Source organism: Pholis gunnellus, assembly GCF_910591455.1.
Source record: "Pholis gunnellus genome assembly, chromosome: 18".
NCBI classification, from domain to species: domain Eukaryota; kingdom Metazoa; phylum Chordata; class Actinopteri; order Perciformes; family Pholidae; genus Pholis; species Pholis gunnellus.
In genome coordinates, this window is record NC_136545.1 from 3180982 (window position 1) to 3199700 (window position 18719).

The window sequence follows — 18719 nt, forward strand, 5'->3', positions numbered from 1 at the left end:
GCTTGAAAACTTGTCCAGGTGTGATCACGATGATCCCCATCGCAAGCTGATAACTGTGTGTACTTTGATCATTTACGCCTGCATTTACATGAGTTTTTTCCTTGTCCAGATAAGATGTCCGGATACAGATCACATGGTAATACCAGGAGGGAATGGGAGTCTGAATGTTGCAGTCACGTCATACGTTCAGGGCTAAAGGCCTCAGTATGCATGATGGTGAAGTCCATGTTCAGACTGTGTCAAAAAAACGCTGACCGTCTCAGGATGTCGTTGAGCTTATCTTACAGAAAACGAGAGTGCAAGACAATGTGACCTCACAGAGGACGGCCACAGCGATAAACACTCAGTAGGACGTAGGTCCTGATGCTGTCGCACACGCTGCTGAGAGGCATCATTGGCACCGCTGATAATGCAGTTGGGTCATGCTGAGAGTATGTCTGTGTGTGCCAGACCGTGAGTTTCAAATGCAACATCATCGCTGTAGACAACAACAATGTAAGCGTGATGAGAAACTTAAAGTTACTGTGAGGAACATTTAACTGTTTATGAAACAGTCTCAATGTCATACAGATGCCTCCATATGACCAACATAAGTTAACGAGACCATCAGCGAGGAGATTGGCTGTTTCTATATGGTTATTCTTAATGCTTGTCATCGGTGGAAATCAGACGAAATCATGCAGGTTCACCAGAAACTCATTCAGCTCAGACTCCGGCGGGTTCTCCAGCTGAGACAAACCCGCTCAGAGCTCGGCTGAAGTATCTCCTCCTCCGGCGAGGAGCAGAGCTTTGCCTCGCTGCTCCGCCGGCACCACGCTGCTGACACCACGCTGCTGGAGACCCAGGCCGTACTGCTGGGCCCACAAGGATAACCAGAAGCAGGATTGATCGTAGCAGTGCCCTGCTGTAGTAAAGGTTCTCTAAGAGGTTTTCTAAAGGGACTCTGGTGCTCGGAAACACTACAACTTCCGTCCATGTGGACCGCAGAAATTAACACAAAATAAAAGTTCCTTGTCGTAACTTTAAAGGAAATTGTTGTTGTAGATTTATATTGAAATGAAATGTAAAGCATTCTTTATACCTAATTGAACTATAGCAAAGTAAAAGGAACGCATGCAAATATAGAGAGAACTTTACTTACAAAAAGAAAGTAAACTAATGTGAACTGCTAAATGCTAACTATCCTCTTACGCATCATCGATCTAGTGTCTGGTTGTCATACATGTTGACATATAATACTCAGAATGAGGGAGATTGTGTGCTCTTATGCAGCAGGCAAACTGAGGTAAACTCATACAGCATATATGCTAACATTACTTTTGAAAAAAATGCTAATATCAACTATTAAATGCTAACTTGTGTGAGGGGGCTTATTTGCGGGGGGCTTATTACGGCCGTCGCCATGTTGTGTTTTTCGCAACCAATAAACGGAAGTTATTTGGAACACGGAGAGGTGACGTAGAGACGACGTATCAGCTCTGGCAGCGACCTGTCAATCACAGTAAGCCCGCCCTAAAGCATACCCTGCTTTATGGTCTATTTGACTCTAAATGGACCATCATTTACTAAATGAACATCATGCTGTATTGAGACCATAAACTCATGTTTACAATGTTTACTGAGGGAATAAATCAAGTGAGAAGTAGAGTCATTTTCTCATAGACTTCTATACAATCGGACTTGTTTTTGCAACCAGAGAAGTTGACGCCTGCTGGTCAGTAAAGAGAACGCAAGTTTTAAGACACATCTGAATTGGCTTCACTCAGCAGAACCGGAGGTTGCTGCCTGGTCTTGTCCTGCTGAGCTCTCTCTCACTAGCACACTGACTGCATAATGAGCCGGCGCTTTAGTAAATCATTTAGCTAAATCTGCAGCAAATATCTGCCAAATCATTGACGTCTTGCTGTGCACATTTGCACTACACCACTTTCCCAGTGAACCTGGACTTACAGGTGTTTGTGTGTTTGTGTCTGTGCAGGTAGAGGAGGGCGGTAAGGCGGACCGTTTGGAGCAGCCTCTGCTGGTGGGGGATGAGATCATCATCATCAATGACGTGGAGCTGACCGGATTCAGACAGGAGGCCATTGCTCTGGTCAAAGGATCGTACAAGACTCTGCAGCTCACCGTCCGCAGGTACAGACTCTGTGTGTGTGTGTGTGTGTGTGTGTGTGTGTGTGTGTGTGTGTTAGTGTTAGTTTGGCTATTTCTAACCCCATCGGGTAGCAGAGTGAGTATGTGTGTGTGAGAGAGAGGTTGACAGGGAAATCTCTCTGGTTGATGGGTAATGACGAGGAGGACATTCAGAAACAAGGGGAAAACACCTGTTTCAGATTTTAGTAAATGATACTATGAGACTAACGATTATATCATTCCACATACACACGTAAAGCTTCCCATAGGGGTGGTAAAATACACTGGAACAAACAATATTTTCATGCTTTTCACTAATTGATATTCTTTTAAATTGAACTTATTAATCAGTAAGTCTATAATTTAGTAACAGCTCACGACAGGCCTCTGTATGTTGTGATTATATCACAGCTAAGGGTCATGATCAAGTAGACAACATGAAAGTTATAGACACATTCCAATTTCAGTATTTTTTTTATTGATGAATAATAACGATCACACTAAAACAGGCTGTCCTGGGCTCGGCCTCCGTACACTAGAAGCTAGTGAAAGAGCAAAATAATATGCATCATTGCTGTGGTATATGGGTATTATATCACGACTATGAACCAATCAGAGTCCTGGATTTGAGCTAACCGTAAATCTCTGGAAATCATTTTTTTCCCGTATTCTTACGGCTGAAGATTTTAAACCAGCATATGACATTCATGTTCTAAAAGTCACTGAAATTAATATCAAAATGTGAATCATTATATTCATCTATCGAGTAGGAATACCATAACATTAGAGTCACAATGATCCATTGTTAGGCATCAAGCACCTTTATGCTAAAGTTGAATTAGAACTTTAATGAAATAGGTGTTCTGGTCTCCACTGTTTTCTAACAGATTGGTGTTTATGCTGCACAAAGAGAAAATATGAATCACTGAAATCAATGACAGTTTAAGACGTTCCCTCTTTCCTTTGTTCTTTCCTTCCTTGCTTCCTCCCTTCCTTCTAGTTAGCCAGTCTAATCTGTAACTGGTCAGGATTCTGCGGTACATCCTGGTTCATAGTCCAAATCAGATTTGGTTGTCTGGAGTCAGCACACACACACACACACACACACACACACACACACACACACACACACACACACACACACACACACACACACACACACACACACACAATCCAGTAACGTTCTTTGTCAAAATGAACTGATAAGATTTATTTCCTAGAACTAAGTTGGACCGAGTCTGTTCCAGTCCGGCACAGTTGGTTCTGGTGGTCGGTAGATAAAGTCATACAGTGTCTTATTCTAATGTTAAGTCGTCGGATCCACTTGCTGGATAACGATTTATTTGAAAGTGTGACCTGACGTCAGTCGTGCGTCACCAAAGAGAGACTTACTTGTGAATGAACAGTTTACCCTGAAGTTAGCCTGTGTCCGTGGCATGTACACTACTTTCTGCTAACAATCCCACAATGCAATGTAACGCATTGAATAGATGCAGGAAAAATGTTGTAATTTAAAAGAAATCTTGCATTTTCACACCACCTCTTGGATTAGCCCTCCACTACATCCCAAATAATAAGCTCAACAGGGCCGAATATTCATATTATTATTAATAGCCACGTTGCTCTTCAAAGGGCCGACTCTTGGATCCTGCTTTTTCACGAAACGTCAAGCAGGTTCATTCACTTTACTTTCTTCTTCATCTTTTCCTACGCTCTCTTATCAGTCTGTGATGACAGTTAAACCTAAATGGTGTCTTACCTTTGTAAACATTCAGACTTCAGAGTGAATTATCCATAGATGGTATATAAGAAGCGGACATAGTCATGGGGACGTCACACATTCGAATGTGGACTGCTGTTTTGAAGCCTCGAGATCTGCAATCTCGCCGACGCCATCTTGGATTACGGCCGTCACCATGTTGGTTTTTTTCGCAACCAATGAACAGAAGTTACCATGTCTGGCATGCTGAGGAGTGACTGGTAGCATACATGCTGTATTGAAAAAGACTTGAAACTAGAGATTGAGACCATAAACTCATGTTTACAATGTTTACTGAGGTAATAAATCAAGAGAGAAGTAGAGTCAGTAGAGTGGGGTAGCAAGATTTTGACTTTTTCTCTCCCTAATTGAACACTGGGGATGCATTTGCTCCACTTCTGAGGCGCCTATATGAACGTAGCATCTATTTTCATTCTCCGGTTGACACCTGGCATGGTACAAAGCCAGGTATGTATTTGGGTTTGGGGTGTGACTGCCTGCGAGGCTGCTGTTGCTACTGCGGCTTTTATTCTCTGGGACGTGTGAGAGGTACGACACAATGCAGGACTTTAGACTTCAGACACACACGCAGACACACTGGAGGACAGGTGTAGATGCACGCATGGCATTATGGAGAAGGTGTGGCGAGGAGGTGAAAGCGTGAGAACTTGTCCTCCAGACGGGCAGAGAGCAGTGCTGCGTGTTTTGGTCTGATCGGCTTCCTGCAGGAGTCTGATGGGGAACCACGAGAAGGGCGACTGCTCTCAGGTCTGTTTCATGATCATTCTGCTCTGTCCTACTGGGCTTTGAACAGTGGGCCTCGATTTGCGTGGCCGTGTGCAGCGGACTCTGCAGCAGGTCAAACTCTGCAGTTGCATACCTGAGCTGCATTCACCTTTGGACTTATGTGTCCTGCTGAATTTACAAATCCAAGGGGACAAGCTGATTTTGCAGACAATAAGTGAGTCAACTGACGGCTGTAGCTCACACAGACGTGTCACGCGGAGAGAAGTAGCCACACGTTTTCTGTCGATGATCTCCTAAATGTTCCTCAACATAGAAACGCAGATGTGTCCTTAATGAATTTACCATATGAGGATGATACAACCATCAGTTTGACTCATTTGTTTCTGAGACGTGAGTCAGGGCGGTAGTACATTTGGGACACTTTGTTGTAGCTCTTTGGAACAAAACATGTCACAAAAGTTGCTAAATTCATCCCAAACTGATCCAGAATCTGAAAGTGGACCGGTTTAAAGTAAATAGTGTTTAGTCAGGTTTCTACAATAACAACAAAGAGCACATGTCATCATAAGCCCTTTGATTGGATGTTTTTATTCTCCTTCAATTGCTCATCTTCTGTTTTGATGTTTATGTAAGCAGGAGAGTTTAATATCCACCCAGTCAGTCGCCTCACATTGTCTGTGAGAATATGAACTTGACTTACCTCACTCCAAATAACTCTTTCAACTCCGCGACTCTAGAAACGAGACAGCGTGTGAATCAGACGTCTGTGGAAGGTGGAATCTTTCCCTTTTTGAGCTGCGAAGCTGTTCGCCTTAAATATGTTTGAATTATTTTGTGAGCCACATTTTCTCCGACTCACTCTTCTCTTTCATCACTTCTTCTTCACACACATCAGATCTCCTCTCCTCTAAGTCTGTGTGTGTGTGTGTGTGTGTGTGTGTGTGTGTGACTGGCAGGTGTGTGAGAAGCAGGTAGTAGCTCCTCCATCCTCTGTGTCGGTTAGACAAAAGCTGTCAGATGCCGCCTCTCTCTCTCTCTCTCTCTCTCTCTCTCTCTCTCTCTCTCTCTCTCTCTCTCTCTCTCTCTTTCTGTCTCTCTCTGTCTCTCTCAATTCAATTTGCTTTATTGGCATGAACGTTGAAACAGTATTGCCAAAGCATCACAAAATAATAAATATTATAATATTAATACACAATAATATTAATACACAATAACATTTATGTAACATCTAGATTGATTATTCATTTTATATATATATATAAAGTGTGTGTGTGTGTGTGTGTGTGTGTGTGTGTGTGTGTGTGTGTGTGTGTGTGTGTGTGTGTGTGTGTGTAGGTCACTCACTGTCCCTCAGGTTGTGGCATGTTAACACGTATTGGGCAGCAAGGTGTGCCTGATCTCCTTTTCCTATAGTATTTTTAATTTTGAGATGTCACTACATTTTTTAAAATCTGAAATTACAGAGTCAAATTTTTTAAAGTAAATGTTCCTAATTGTATTGAATGGTTCGCATTTTAGGAGGAAGTGCATCTCTGTCTCAGCCTCACCTGTCCCACAGTGACTGCTTCCTATCTCTGACAGTAGAAAGATATTCTGCCAATTCATAATCTCTTTCTAGGGCCAGATAACATTCTAATCTACTTTGGCTTTTAGTTTCTTCTTTCCAGTGTTCCAGATAGGTTTCTTTACATCGTGTTATAATTTGTTTTATTCTGATTGGTGTTTGGAGAGCAGTGTTGTTGTGAGACTGGTCCCAGTGTGTCTGAGAGGAGGCAGTTAGTCTCAGTACCAGCTGACATAGGGGACTCTTCTCTGGGCTCAGCTCTTGGGTTTGGAGGGCTTTGGAGTAGAGGGTGTGTAGGGGGCTGGATTTAAGGTGATTGAAGAATGTGAGTGCTCTCTTTTGAATGTTAATGATCAGTGGGTATCTGCCTAGTTCTGCTCTACATGCATTTGTTGGTGTGTTTCTGTGTACGTGTAAAATGTATCTGCAAAATTCTGCGTGTAAAGATTCTGTTGGATGTTTGTCCCAGCGGGTAGAACTATGATGACTGAGTGGACCCCACACTTCACTACCGTAGAGTGCAATGGGCTGGATGACACTGTTAAAGATTTGAACTCATACTATGTTCAATGATGTTATTATTTATGGTAAACTGGTATTTGTTTTCCTGACATCTGGGGCGTTTTTGAAAAATCATGACATTAGTTTTCTTCATATTTACTGCCAGGGCCCAGTTGTGACAGAACTGTTCTACTCAGTCCAGCTGTTGCTGTAGTCCTTGTTCAGTAGGAGACAGTAGAACCAGGTCATCGGCATAAAACAGACACTTCACCTCTCTATCTAGGAAGGAGAGCCCAGGAACATCACATTGATCCAACTGAACAGCAAGTTCATTTATATATATATTGAATAAAGTCGGACTTAAATTGCAACCCTGTCGAACCTCTTTTCTGGATGAAGAATTCAGTTTGTTTGTCTCCAATTTTAACAGCACATCTATTTTCCAAATACATTGATTTAACCAGATCATACATTTTGCCTCCTATCCCACATTGTAGAAGTCTGTAATAGAGCCCATCATGCCAAATAGAGTCGAAAGCTTTCTTGAAATCAATAAAACAAGAGAATATTTTACCATTTTTTGTTTGGTGTACATGTTTAATTAAAGTGTGAAGGGTATATATATGGTCGGTGGTCCGGTGTTTTGGGAGGAAGCCAATTTGATTTTTACTCAAGATGGAGTGTTCGTCAAGGAAATGTAGCATTCTTTTATTTAGAATTCTACAGAATAATTTACCTAGACAGCTGCTGACACAGATGCCCCGGTAGTTACTCGGGTCTGACTTGTCCCCACTCTTGTGAATGGGGGAAATGAGCCCTTTGCTCCAGATGTCTGGAAAACATCCTGACTGTAATACGATGTTGAACAACTTCAACACTGCACCCTGCATCTCTGGGGTGCTGCATTTGAGCATTTCATTTTTAATGCTGTCGGGACCACAAGCTTTCCTTGGCCGGAAAGCCTCTCTCTCTCTCTCTCTCTGTCTCCCTCTCTCTCTCTCTCTCCTCCATACCTTGCTGCCCTCCCTCTGATTCAGGTGAGCCCTGATTGGCTAAGAACAGAGTCAGACAGAGAGAGAGAGGACGCACTTACACACAGAGACATTCAGAGACAGTCATTAGTGTATTCACAACATGCTGAGGAGCTGCCAGTCAGAGCTGTAAGTGTGTGTGTGTGTGTGTGTGTGTGTGTGTGTGTGTTTGGAGTCTGCACAGTGTCACTGGTGTGTTTTTAGTGAGTTGGTACTTTACATTTTAAATTAGTCTTCAAGTAAAGATGGATGACAGAAACTTTACTTTATCACAATACATGTTACGATATAAAATGACATCATAATTTCATTTTTGTTTTCTTATTATTGTCTGGTCGACTGACTGACCTGCTTCCTGACCTGTCAGACGTTGTCATGTCTAAACTCTTGGCTTGGTTCAGTTTAGCAAATAGGTTGTTACAGCTGACAGAAATTATAGATAAAACTACAAAACAACGTCCCAAGTTGTAATAATTTAGCTGAATAATACGGCTATCCAGCAATCAGTCTTAAAACTTCAATATTTAGAGAGTGAGCTCCTGAATCTGATCGGTTGTCACAACAACAACAACAACAACAGTGTCAGCTTCAGCAGGTCAGGCCTGTTTCAGGCTGTTGGGCTTGGCTGGATTGAAACGTCTGAAGGAACCAGCCTGTAGGAATGCAGTTTGTTACTGGGAACAGGGGTTTCGTAGCAAGTTTATTATTGACATATAGGGCAAAACACTGACCTTTGACATCTGTAGAACAACTCTGTTCTACAGCAGCTGTCTGCAGGGCCTCTAGCCTTGGTGTTTGTTTGGACTTGTTGACTTGTTTGGTGTATTGTGTCTGCAGTGATAGCTCCCCCCATATTGGACGCTGTGAGGGGTGCATTTTTGATTTGGAGTCACTATGCTGGTACTTAAATTTGATTGGTGCCGTATCTGTGTGGTCCGGCACTAGGTATACTTTGCAATATCACTAGAATTCCAACAACCCCAGGGATGATGTATTTTGATATTCCAGCATTGTGAATTAAAAAAAAAAGTGAGCATGATTTTTTTTCCATTTAATCTTAGGTTGTGGCAAAGAAATGTTTATGATACTCACACGTTTTGTTTAGAAAGATCATCTTCACAAATGAACACTTTTTGAAGCGTGAACGTAATCGTTAGAAGTAAAAAGCTAACGTTAGAGTACAAACAAACACTACGCTCGCAGGACTTCACGTCACCAGCAGTAAATTAAAGGAGGACTTGTGTTCTAATCTAGATGATGAATAGTGTTCTCATTCAGCCACTTGTTAGAAACCTCCTTTCTGAACCCCAAAATCTGCAAGAAGGTTTGAAAAGCATATTTATCGTGGCCTGAGGCTGTATAAACAGCCATTATTGTTGGATTTTCAACTATCTGCAGTTCCTTGAACACATCATGTGTGCCAAATGCTTCCGTCAGGAAAAGTAACTAAATAATTGTGATATTTCATCAGCTTGGGGTTCAGTGGGTTAAGACCCTCACAATTCACTTGTGGGATGTTTTTTTATGTTGTGGAACAAAACTTGAAATTCTCTTAACCACAGACCTTATTTCAGGCACCCAACCAAAAACCCATTCAAAAACCCATTGACCTCGAGACAAGAGAACCGGAAGAGCAAAAATGCTGACTCATTTCCGGATTTAGGACGCATTCCTGCCGCACCCTATAAGTCCCAATAGTGAAACAAATTTGTTGTCGTCACCATGATGAAGCCAGGCAAGATATTGGAGTGACGCACAGGAAAGATAGATACAATCAATCGATCAATTAGATTTGTAAGTGTTTGTAAACGTCGGCCAGAGGCAGGCTAGCTGTTTCCCCCTGCTTCCAGTCTTTACGCTAAGCTAGGCGAAACACATGCCGACTCTAGGTCTGTACTTAACACACAGACATGAGATTGATATTGATTTCCTCATCTCACACTACCAAAGGAAAGTGTACGTCCCAAAATGTTGAGCTCGTCCTTTAAAATCTTGTAGATAAATGTGTTCGTCGTGCTCTCAGATGGAGTTTGGATGTGTCACAAACTGATCACACCGAGAGCCGCTTTGAAGCCGTCTTTTAATTGATACCTGACACTGGCGTATCACCGCTCACCTGTGCTCTGGCTGTGTTTGTTGCCTACATCACTCCTTGCCATGCACCTTGCAGCTGTTTTTTTCCACTGTTTTGTTCTTTAATCCCCAGTAAGCAACAGTGTGCGCTTCACTGGTGTTACATTACACATGAAGGTGTTTTGTTTTCCCGGAGGCACAAGAAGAAAACTACAGACAGGACGCACCTGCTGCTCAAAGTGCAAGCATTCTTTTTAGTGCAGGTCATAGTGTGTCAGAGCAGAAGGTCTTAAAGGGAAGATTTGCCACCTTTCATGTGGACATCCAATCAGTGTTGATGGTAAATGCAGTCGATTTAATCAATAAATTCCTCAGTGTGCGCTGTATTGACCCAGAAAGCTGAGGTCGCAGCTGCAACTTCTTGTTCTTCTGGTTCTTCCTGCATCCAGCGTGGTAATTTCACGTGACAGTGACGTAGTTGGATGCAAGGATGAACTACAGGCTAATTCTAGTCTCCGCCTCCCCCTAAGGAGCATAACATAATTTCCATTGCTCTTGTCGCTTGTATTGCAAACTAGCTACGTTCAACACAAGCGGCAACTTCCAATTCTGACAAGTGATGCCAATGCAGAAGTGCCTCAAACTTGCATTCTCTCTACTGGCCATCAGGGGGCGACTCCTCTGGTTGTATAGAAGTCTATGAGAAAATGACTCTACTTCTCTCTTGATTTATTACGTCAGTAAACATTGTAAACATGAGTTGATGGTCTCAATCTCTAGTTTCAAGTCTTCTTCAATACAGCATGATGTTCATTTAGTAAATGATGGTCCATTTAGAGTCAAATAGACCATATTGCCGGTCTGGGAGTTGTGTTGTGTTTTTTCGACTAAGACCTTTAACCCTGTCACAGTGTGTTTTCAGTTCATTGCAACATTTTGGTTGACTAAAAATGTCTTATTCAGGGTTTGATTTTACTTCACCCTCTTGTGTCACTTCTGGATGCAAAAAAACAAGATGGCGAAAGCTGGACTTGAGATCCACAAACAATGGGTGACGTCATGGTGACTTTGTCCACTACGGATTCCTACAGAGTAGTGTAAGAGGTTATGGATGGCAGGAACCCTGGCCGTCAGAAGCACGTGCCCAATGCATCTTGGTACATGTAGGCACAGCTCCATGGGCAGGAAAACTCTGTGTTAACATAGCACGCACTGAGGAATTTATTGCTTCAGTTGTCTACATTTACCATCAACACTGATTGGACATACACATAAAAGGTGGCAAATCTTTCCTTTTAACTCACCTGTTGAAAAGCTCATGGAGTTATTAAAATCATTCGTTAATCATAATTTTAGGGTTTATCCTCCCTGTGGAGAGGAATATTATCAGTAAAGTTCATAATTCTCTGGTTTCAAGTCTTGGAGATATCTCACTCTGAACTCAACAATTTGATTCCAGGGACCATTCTTGCCAGTTAACCTATACAACCCGAACCAGTCCCATTTGGGGTTCGCTCGGTTCAGAGCGAATGCATTTAGTGTTGTAGAATGGCTACACACATGCTATATACCGAATTAACGAAGAAATTCTGAGCAACTTAATTATGTAAACCATTTTACACACTGCAGACACAATTATACACCATTATACTAACTAAGAAGATTTTCCACAATATCACGTATTTTTCGCCATGAGTCGGCGAGCTTCGCACTCCGGAGAAGGCTACGAACAAAGAGCTAACAACTAGCCTGGCCGACCAATACGTCTAAGAGTAAGAGAATTCGACCACGAATCCAGAGATATCTTCAGAATCTTTCTCCGTGAAAGCATTACAGAGATACAAGCCGACAAGCACCACAACACCAAGCCACTCAACCGCAGAAAAAAACGAGAAAGCTCCTTACTTTGAGAAGAATCATGAAGAAAAAGGTCCAATAATCCGTTCACCGTTAAGCTACAGTGTTGCTATGTATATCCGGTGTTTTTTAGCTGTTTCCTGAAGAAAGGGGGGTAAAACAAGCCTGGGGGACCGAGGGGTAGGGATTTTAGTTTTCGGCGAATCCATTTCCTGCACGGCGCAGCGCGGCGCAGAATTCAGGCGAGGTCATCATTTTGGAACAGCTGGTTCCAAAATGATGACCTCGCCTGAATTCTCTGTACTGAAACCTCTATAACTGTTTTATTCTTTACTTTATCAAAGTACAAATTTGCAGAGAGACACCTGACCTGTTGTGCTATAATTTGGGAGAGTGTTTAGGCTAGCCAGGGCCTCATAAAAAAAAAAAATTAACAATAAAATTGCTTTGTTTTTCAGGTGAACCTGACAATTTTCTATTTGAGCTGTGTGCCATATTCATTTACTATTAACCAGTAACATATACACAATATTTACCCATCTGAACAAAGTGTTTCTGTTATTAAAAAAAAAAGAAGATTATTCAAATAGACCTTGTAGTTAGAGATCTACACTCTCTTGAGTATGGGTATGCAATTTTCGATCAGAGGCCTAAAAATAGGCTTAGGGTCCAAGAGGTTTTAAAGTTGCTCACCCAGCTCATGCCCCCCAAAAAGCTCTTCTTAGCTCTTCCTAGTTATCTTCCAAGGGGCACTGCACTGGCTCAAACAAGACGAATAATCAACAACCAGGATAGTGGCTCTGCAATGAGGTTTAGCAGGTACGAAGTTTAGCATGTTCTCCATCTTAGTTTGGCGTGTTAGCATGCTAACATTGGCTAATTAGCAATGAACACAAATTATAGCAGATTATGTGAATGTCATTGTTTTTGCTGGTATTTTGGACAAATAAAAATTTGGACCTGATGTTGTTCCATCCGATACTTGTTGAGATATTTCCGCTAAGGCCTAAGTGGTGGACCAACCGATCAATAGACCGATATTGCTAATGCAGCACCTGTAGCATCTGCTCCACAATACCAGGCTCCAGCAGCTTGGGTTGATGGGTACTGGTGGAGCTCTGGGAACTGTTTTCATAAATCTAAGAGCCAACTGACAGGCAGCATCTGGTGAGAGTTGTCTCCTCCATATTTAATGAATCCACCATAATGTAGAAGTGTGTGTATTTCGGGTTAGTAGTGTTTGTCCTGTCAGTGTCCTCTGTGACCAGACTCTGCAGTCAGTCAGTTAGCATTTCGTTGAGCAGGTTAGGCGGCTGTCTTATTGTCTCTATTTGCATGTGCTTTGCTTTGTTTTGTTTGTGTGACCTAGACAGAATGCAAAGCTGACAACCCTCATTCAGTCCTTGCATTCTGGCAAAGATTTGGTTAAAACCAAAGAGATTAATCACTCCACAGGATAGTAACATCTTTTTTTCCAACATGTACAGCATGATCCTTTAATTAAGAGTTCTAGTGCAGTGCTCGTTTTGTGGCAGAGTTTTCCTGGGGGCGTTCCGGTTCAGATTGGGCCGACTGCCTGACTTCCGGTTCTGCTGCTCTCAGCGTTTTCTGGGGGCGTGCCCATTTGGAGCGCATGGCTGTTCGAAGTGGGCCAATTGCTTCAACCCTGCAAGTGCTGCTTGCAGTGTAGTTGTGATCCACTCATTGCTTGTGGACTCCAGGGGAAGTGAAGAAGAGTTTGGTTGTAACGTTAGTATGTCCAGCATCCAGCAGCAAAAGTGAACTGCAGTCCTGCCTGTAAAGGCCCACTGCTGACTCAGTTCGCGGTGCCCTGAAGCCCGCTGCACAGAACACTATCTATTGCTTATTCAAACTTTATCGATATTGAACCAGTGTCCAAATCGCACCAATTTCGACACTGCACGAACTCCGGTCCCCAGCAATACACCATCCAAGTATGAAGTAGATCTGATGGGCAGTTCTCGAGATATGCGAAGGACACACAAATGTGTTGCTTTATAGTCCGATTTTTTCTATCTTGTGAGTTTGTGGACACAAAATAGTGATATAATCATACAAAATGATGTGGCTTTAATATTGTCTGCTCAGCCAAAAGTTTGTTGTCACCTGATCATTTCAGTCTTCTGTGATAGTTGAACGTGTCATTCCCAAAACCATGACATTGGGTCATTGTCATGTGGAAACGGGAAAGGGTCACAAACTGTTGCTCAAAAATAAAGTTTGAAAGATGCTGTAGCATTGAGATTCCCTTAATTAGAACTAAGGGGCACAATTCAGGACAAGTGTTTACAATAGTGTTGCTTACCAACATTAAGCACATTTTAACAAATTAACTCACACGGTTCAAGACGAGGGAACTGTTTCCATAATGTTTTACACTGTACTGTGCGTCTGAGATTTTATACCTAGTGATTGTTCTACTGGTATTTTGTCGTGTTCTTTATGCCTGTATTATACTGTCTGTTTCGTGTAAAGGTTTCGAGAGAACTTCCATTATTAAGCCGACTTCTCAAACATGAGTGAAAAACAGGGAGACTGAGTTGCAGAGCAGAGCAGAGACGAATGCAGGAGATGAGTCACGATGTCAAAATGCTGCAAGGACTGTTGGGAGGTCACGCAGCATAGCAGCACAGTTATCAGCAGAGTGTCACCGTGTGTGTGACGGGCTGGTCAGCGGTTACAATAACAGGGATCTCTGTGGAGGCACAGATATTTGTTCCAGCTGTTGCCGAGGTGCTACGACCTTTGACCTCCCTGCATTTGGCTGTGATGTTGATGATCCATCAGTCATGTTAGTATGAATACTCCCCAGCATCCGTCTGAGAGATCTAGTAACCTTAATGGTGGCATTAATGATCAACTTTAGTTGGGTTCGTGTCATTATGGGTATCTTTTTTTCAGACAGGTTTCTCAATATCAATATTGCGATGATATTTCAGGTTCGACTTCTTCCACAAAATACTTCCACAATGAGATTTTTGATAAATGATCATCAGTATTGTGGATAGAATGATTGGGTGGGTAAATAAAATGACATCACTTAACTCTAATACAGCCTTTAAAACCAGGAAAAGACAACACTTGTGCCGTATTTTGTCTAAATTCTTAGACGATAATTTAGTATTTGAACACCGTCTTGTATCAAGTTTCAAACCCCAGTTGTGTAGTTGTCTGTAGGTGTTCCCCTCCGTCTCTCTCTCTCTCTCGCTCTTTGTCTTCCTCCATTCATCTCCAGTGACTCTCTGTCTTTGTGCTCCTTTTGTGGCTGGTTGACGTAATCGAGCTTAATGAATGTTTGAGTTTCTCTGCTGAAAAAAGAAGAGGAAGAAGTAATTAAGGGCTGAACACCGTGTCCCATGGCAACTGCTGCTCTCCGTGCGTGGCTACGTGTGTGTGTGTGTGTGTGTGTGTCGACAACTTTGTGGGGACGCAGAAATGTTCACACGGTGACTTTGTGGGGACTCATCTGTCCACCATATCGCTGTTGGACCATTCTGCAGCCTGCTGGGAGTAACTGTAGGTGTAAATATAAATGATCCTTATATACATCTTTTAAAGACTACTTGTAAAGGTTGGTCTTTGAAACTATCCTCTACATTGACACATATTTCATTCTTCTACCTGTTGTCCATTATTTATAACATATGAGCTCCTGTCGCAGTCTTGACTATGCTATAAAGTACAGCATGACTTGCTGTCAGTCGGCAGAATTTGATTTCCTCCGTGAGTCTATGTAGCGTTGACGATTATCAGAACTGTCCAATGAATGAGTCACCTGTCAATACAACTTTATGCTTCAAGCTCTTGGTTTGTTTTCAAAGAGTAAGGTTTAGGGACGGTTTATACCTCTGCGTTGAACCTAAAGAACTTCTACACCTAAGTCTGACGTGCACCTTAGAAACATATTCAGTTTAAGTTAAACTGTTGTCCAACATTTATTAGCTCCAACTCCAATATGATCCGCTAAGTTTCAGTTGTTTGAAGTACACAAAGAAACTCAAAACAGTGGCAAAGAAACTCCACCGCAAACTAGCGCACAAGTATAAATGCTCACAACGGCGTAGGCCCTGTGCATTGGCTATAAGTCAGCCTTCAGTGTCATCACACTAGAACTAAAACCAGGTGGCAACCTCTGGTTCTGAAAAGTGAAACAAATGCTGAAGTGTCTTAAAACTTGCATTCTCTCTACTGACCATCAGGGGGCGACTCCTCTGGTTGCAAAAAGAAATCTGATTGTATAGAAGTCTATGAGAAAATGACTCTACTTCTCTCTTGATTTATTACCTCAGTAAACATTGTAAACATGAGTTGATGGTCTCAATCTCTAGTTTCAAGTCAAATAGACCATAAAGCGGAGTATGCTTTAGGGCGGGGCTACCTTGTGATTGACAGGTTCCTACCAGAGCGATATGCGGCCTCTCTACGTCACTAGTCTGCCATCCAAATATGGTCTCTTCCCTTCACTGGTTGCAAAAAAGCCAAGACGGCAGCGGCCAAAATGCAGACTCAAGGTTTTAAAACAGCAGTCCACAAACCAATGGGTGACTACACAATGACTACATTCTTGTTATGACTAAAACGCAACAATGTATCATCTTATTCCTACCAACTAAACTGAAGAACAGGTGTGAATCCTTCGGTAGTCAGGACTGATAGATCCCGTAAAGCATTTCAAAGATCTGTGATGTAGTTTTTATGTTTTTTGCATGTTGTTAACCCTAATAACCCACTCTGTCATTGGCCGGTAAAGATACTGTAAGTCTCTTATTGACTGACTTCCTGTTGTTAAGATTAGGTGAGAAGCATGTGGACCAGCTGGCTTCTGTCTTTCTTTCAGGAGAAAAGTAGAGCAAATGAATGCCTTTCATTAATTGAAAGACACAATGTTTGCGCTACGCCGTCCATCTCAGCCGACAACAGAGAAACGTCCTTTTCGAGTTACCGTGTCATGAAGACGAGTCAAGCCAGAGTTGGGGCGCGCAAACGTGATGTTGAGGTGCATTTGCGTGCCCCAAAACATGCAAAACAGCACTCGCAGACTCATGACACGATTTTGTTGGAAGTGGGGGGAAGCCTCTGAGTAAGAATGTACTGCTTTAATGAGAGGTTAAAGTGCTCACCTCGGGCCTCTAGATGTAGGTCAGAACTTGGTGAGAGTGCTTGAGAGAGGTGTGTGTGTGTGTGTGTGTGTGTGTGTGTGTGTGTGTGTGTGTGTGTGTGTGTGTGTGTGTGTGTGTGTGTGTGTGTGTGTGTGTGTGTGCGTGTGTGTGTATAATGAGATGGAAAATGGAATGTGTCCCTCCTGTTCAGGTGACTTGAGTGTGTTGCGGCTGCCACACATTCCTCTGACCAGCTCGACAGGTTTCACTCAAATGGGCCTTTTATCTGTGTGTGTGTGTGTGTGTGTGTGTGTGTGTTGTACAGAATTGTATTGTGAATACTCATCAGTGGAATGTTTTCAGTTAATGATATTAGTCTGGGTGTGTTTCTGTTTGTGTTTGCCAGCTGTGTATTGTCCTCTGCATTCATCTCTCTGTTTAAAAGGATCGTAGATTCAAAAGGGAGGGAGGAGGTAGCTGTGACTCTAACAGGCAGACGGATATCGAGCCTGAACTACCTAGCAGGACTCGCTTCACTCACTCACACTCAGTTGCCAGTTTATTAGGTACCCCTAGTACCACTAACCTCTTGAACCCGAGGGTGCCCCAAAATGGGCTCTAGAGGGGGGCGAAGAGTGTACACATGTAGTACAAATCACTTTTGAGAACGAATGAAATGATATTTTAAAATATTTCAAAAACGTACATGACGAAGAGATTCTGATCAAATGGACCATGTAACCTATTTTAATCACTCAAAAACATATATATACACAAAGTACTTCAAGGTACTACAAGTAGTACCACAATTTCACCTATTTCTCGCCAGGAGAAGGCGAGCAATGTTATCGATCCCAGCCGCGACCTACGGCACTTTCACACACACACTTCATACCCAGGAGCACGAGGAGAACAAACTCCATCGAACTATCGCCTCCAAATTATTCTACTTTAAACCGTTATAAAGTTACTATTGATCTGCCACAGATATCAACTCAGCCCATCGTCATAAACATTGAAACGCTCCGTACCTTTTAGATGTTTCCTGGAAGAAAATCCCCCAAAAAAAAAGAATAATTCGTGCCGGCATATCGAAGCCGTCTCTCTGCTGTGCTGGTAAAAAAATGAGTCTCTGACGAGCTTCTATGACGAATGAGTAATAATTTCAGTTTTGGCCAATGGGTTTGACCCATCAAGGTTCAAGGTTCTTTATTTGCCATTTGCACATAGACCAACAGTCCAGATACATTGGAATTTATTTGTGCAGAGCTCTCTGAGTCAACATTAGGAGATAGTAAAGATAAAAGTAAGGAAGAAAACACTTTATCATAAGAAGAAGGATATACAAGTATAAAAACACTACATAATATGGAGAATGAGTACCTGTGTATGGGAATATTGCACATTTTGAGAGGTGGAAGAAGGTTATGGTGGGGATATTGCACAGATAAGAATATTGCACCTTTTCATAGATAATAATATTGCACATGTTAGGTGAGGTGAGGTAAAGTGTATTATTGTTTACACATGTTTCAGCCTTTTTATTTTGCCATCATTCTGACTGTGGCAGGGAAGAAGCTGTTGAAAAAACGTGTTCTGTGGGTGATGATGCTGTCCGCTCTGCTGTGCCTCAAGTTATAGGTGCAGTGTTTGTGTCTGAGCAGAGAGTGAGCTGGGTGGAGTGAGTCTCTGATTATTCCCTCTGATCTTTTCCTGCAGCGCTGCCCATACATTGAGTCCATGGAAGGAAGTGTTGTCCCTGTGACCCATGGGGGCAGATCACAGTTTTCAATTATTTTATTGGCTTAAAATTCTGTAAACAACTCAAAGAACGAATGACTGCACTGCCCAGAGTCTTCCGGGTTCAAATCTGTGGGAATTGTGCAAATCGGCCAATCACAGGCTGTGTTAGGTTCAAATACATCACGTAAAACTGA

The 18719-nt window shown here is 42.3% G+C and overlaps 1 protein-coding gene across 2 annotated transcripts in view; it reads left to right on the top strand.

Moving 5' to 3' along the window:
- shroom3 (shroom family member 3) overlaps positions 1-18719 on the top strand; it is a 68771-nt gene that overhangs the window by 5819 nt on the left and 44233 nt on the right. For both annotated transcript variants that reach the window (XM_079179423.1, XM_079179424.1), the window contains exon 2: positions 1979-2133. In XM_079179423.1, coding sequence (XP_079035549.1) covers positions 1979-2133 — 155 coding nt within the window. The remainder of the gene's footprint in view (positions 1-1978; positions 2134-18719) is intronic.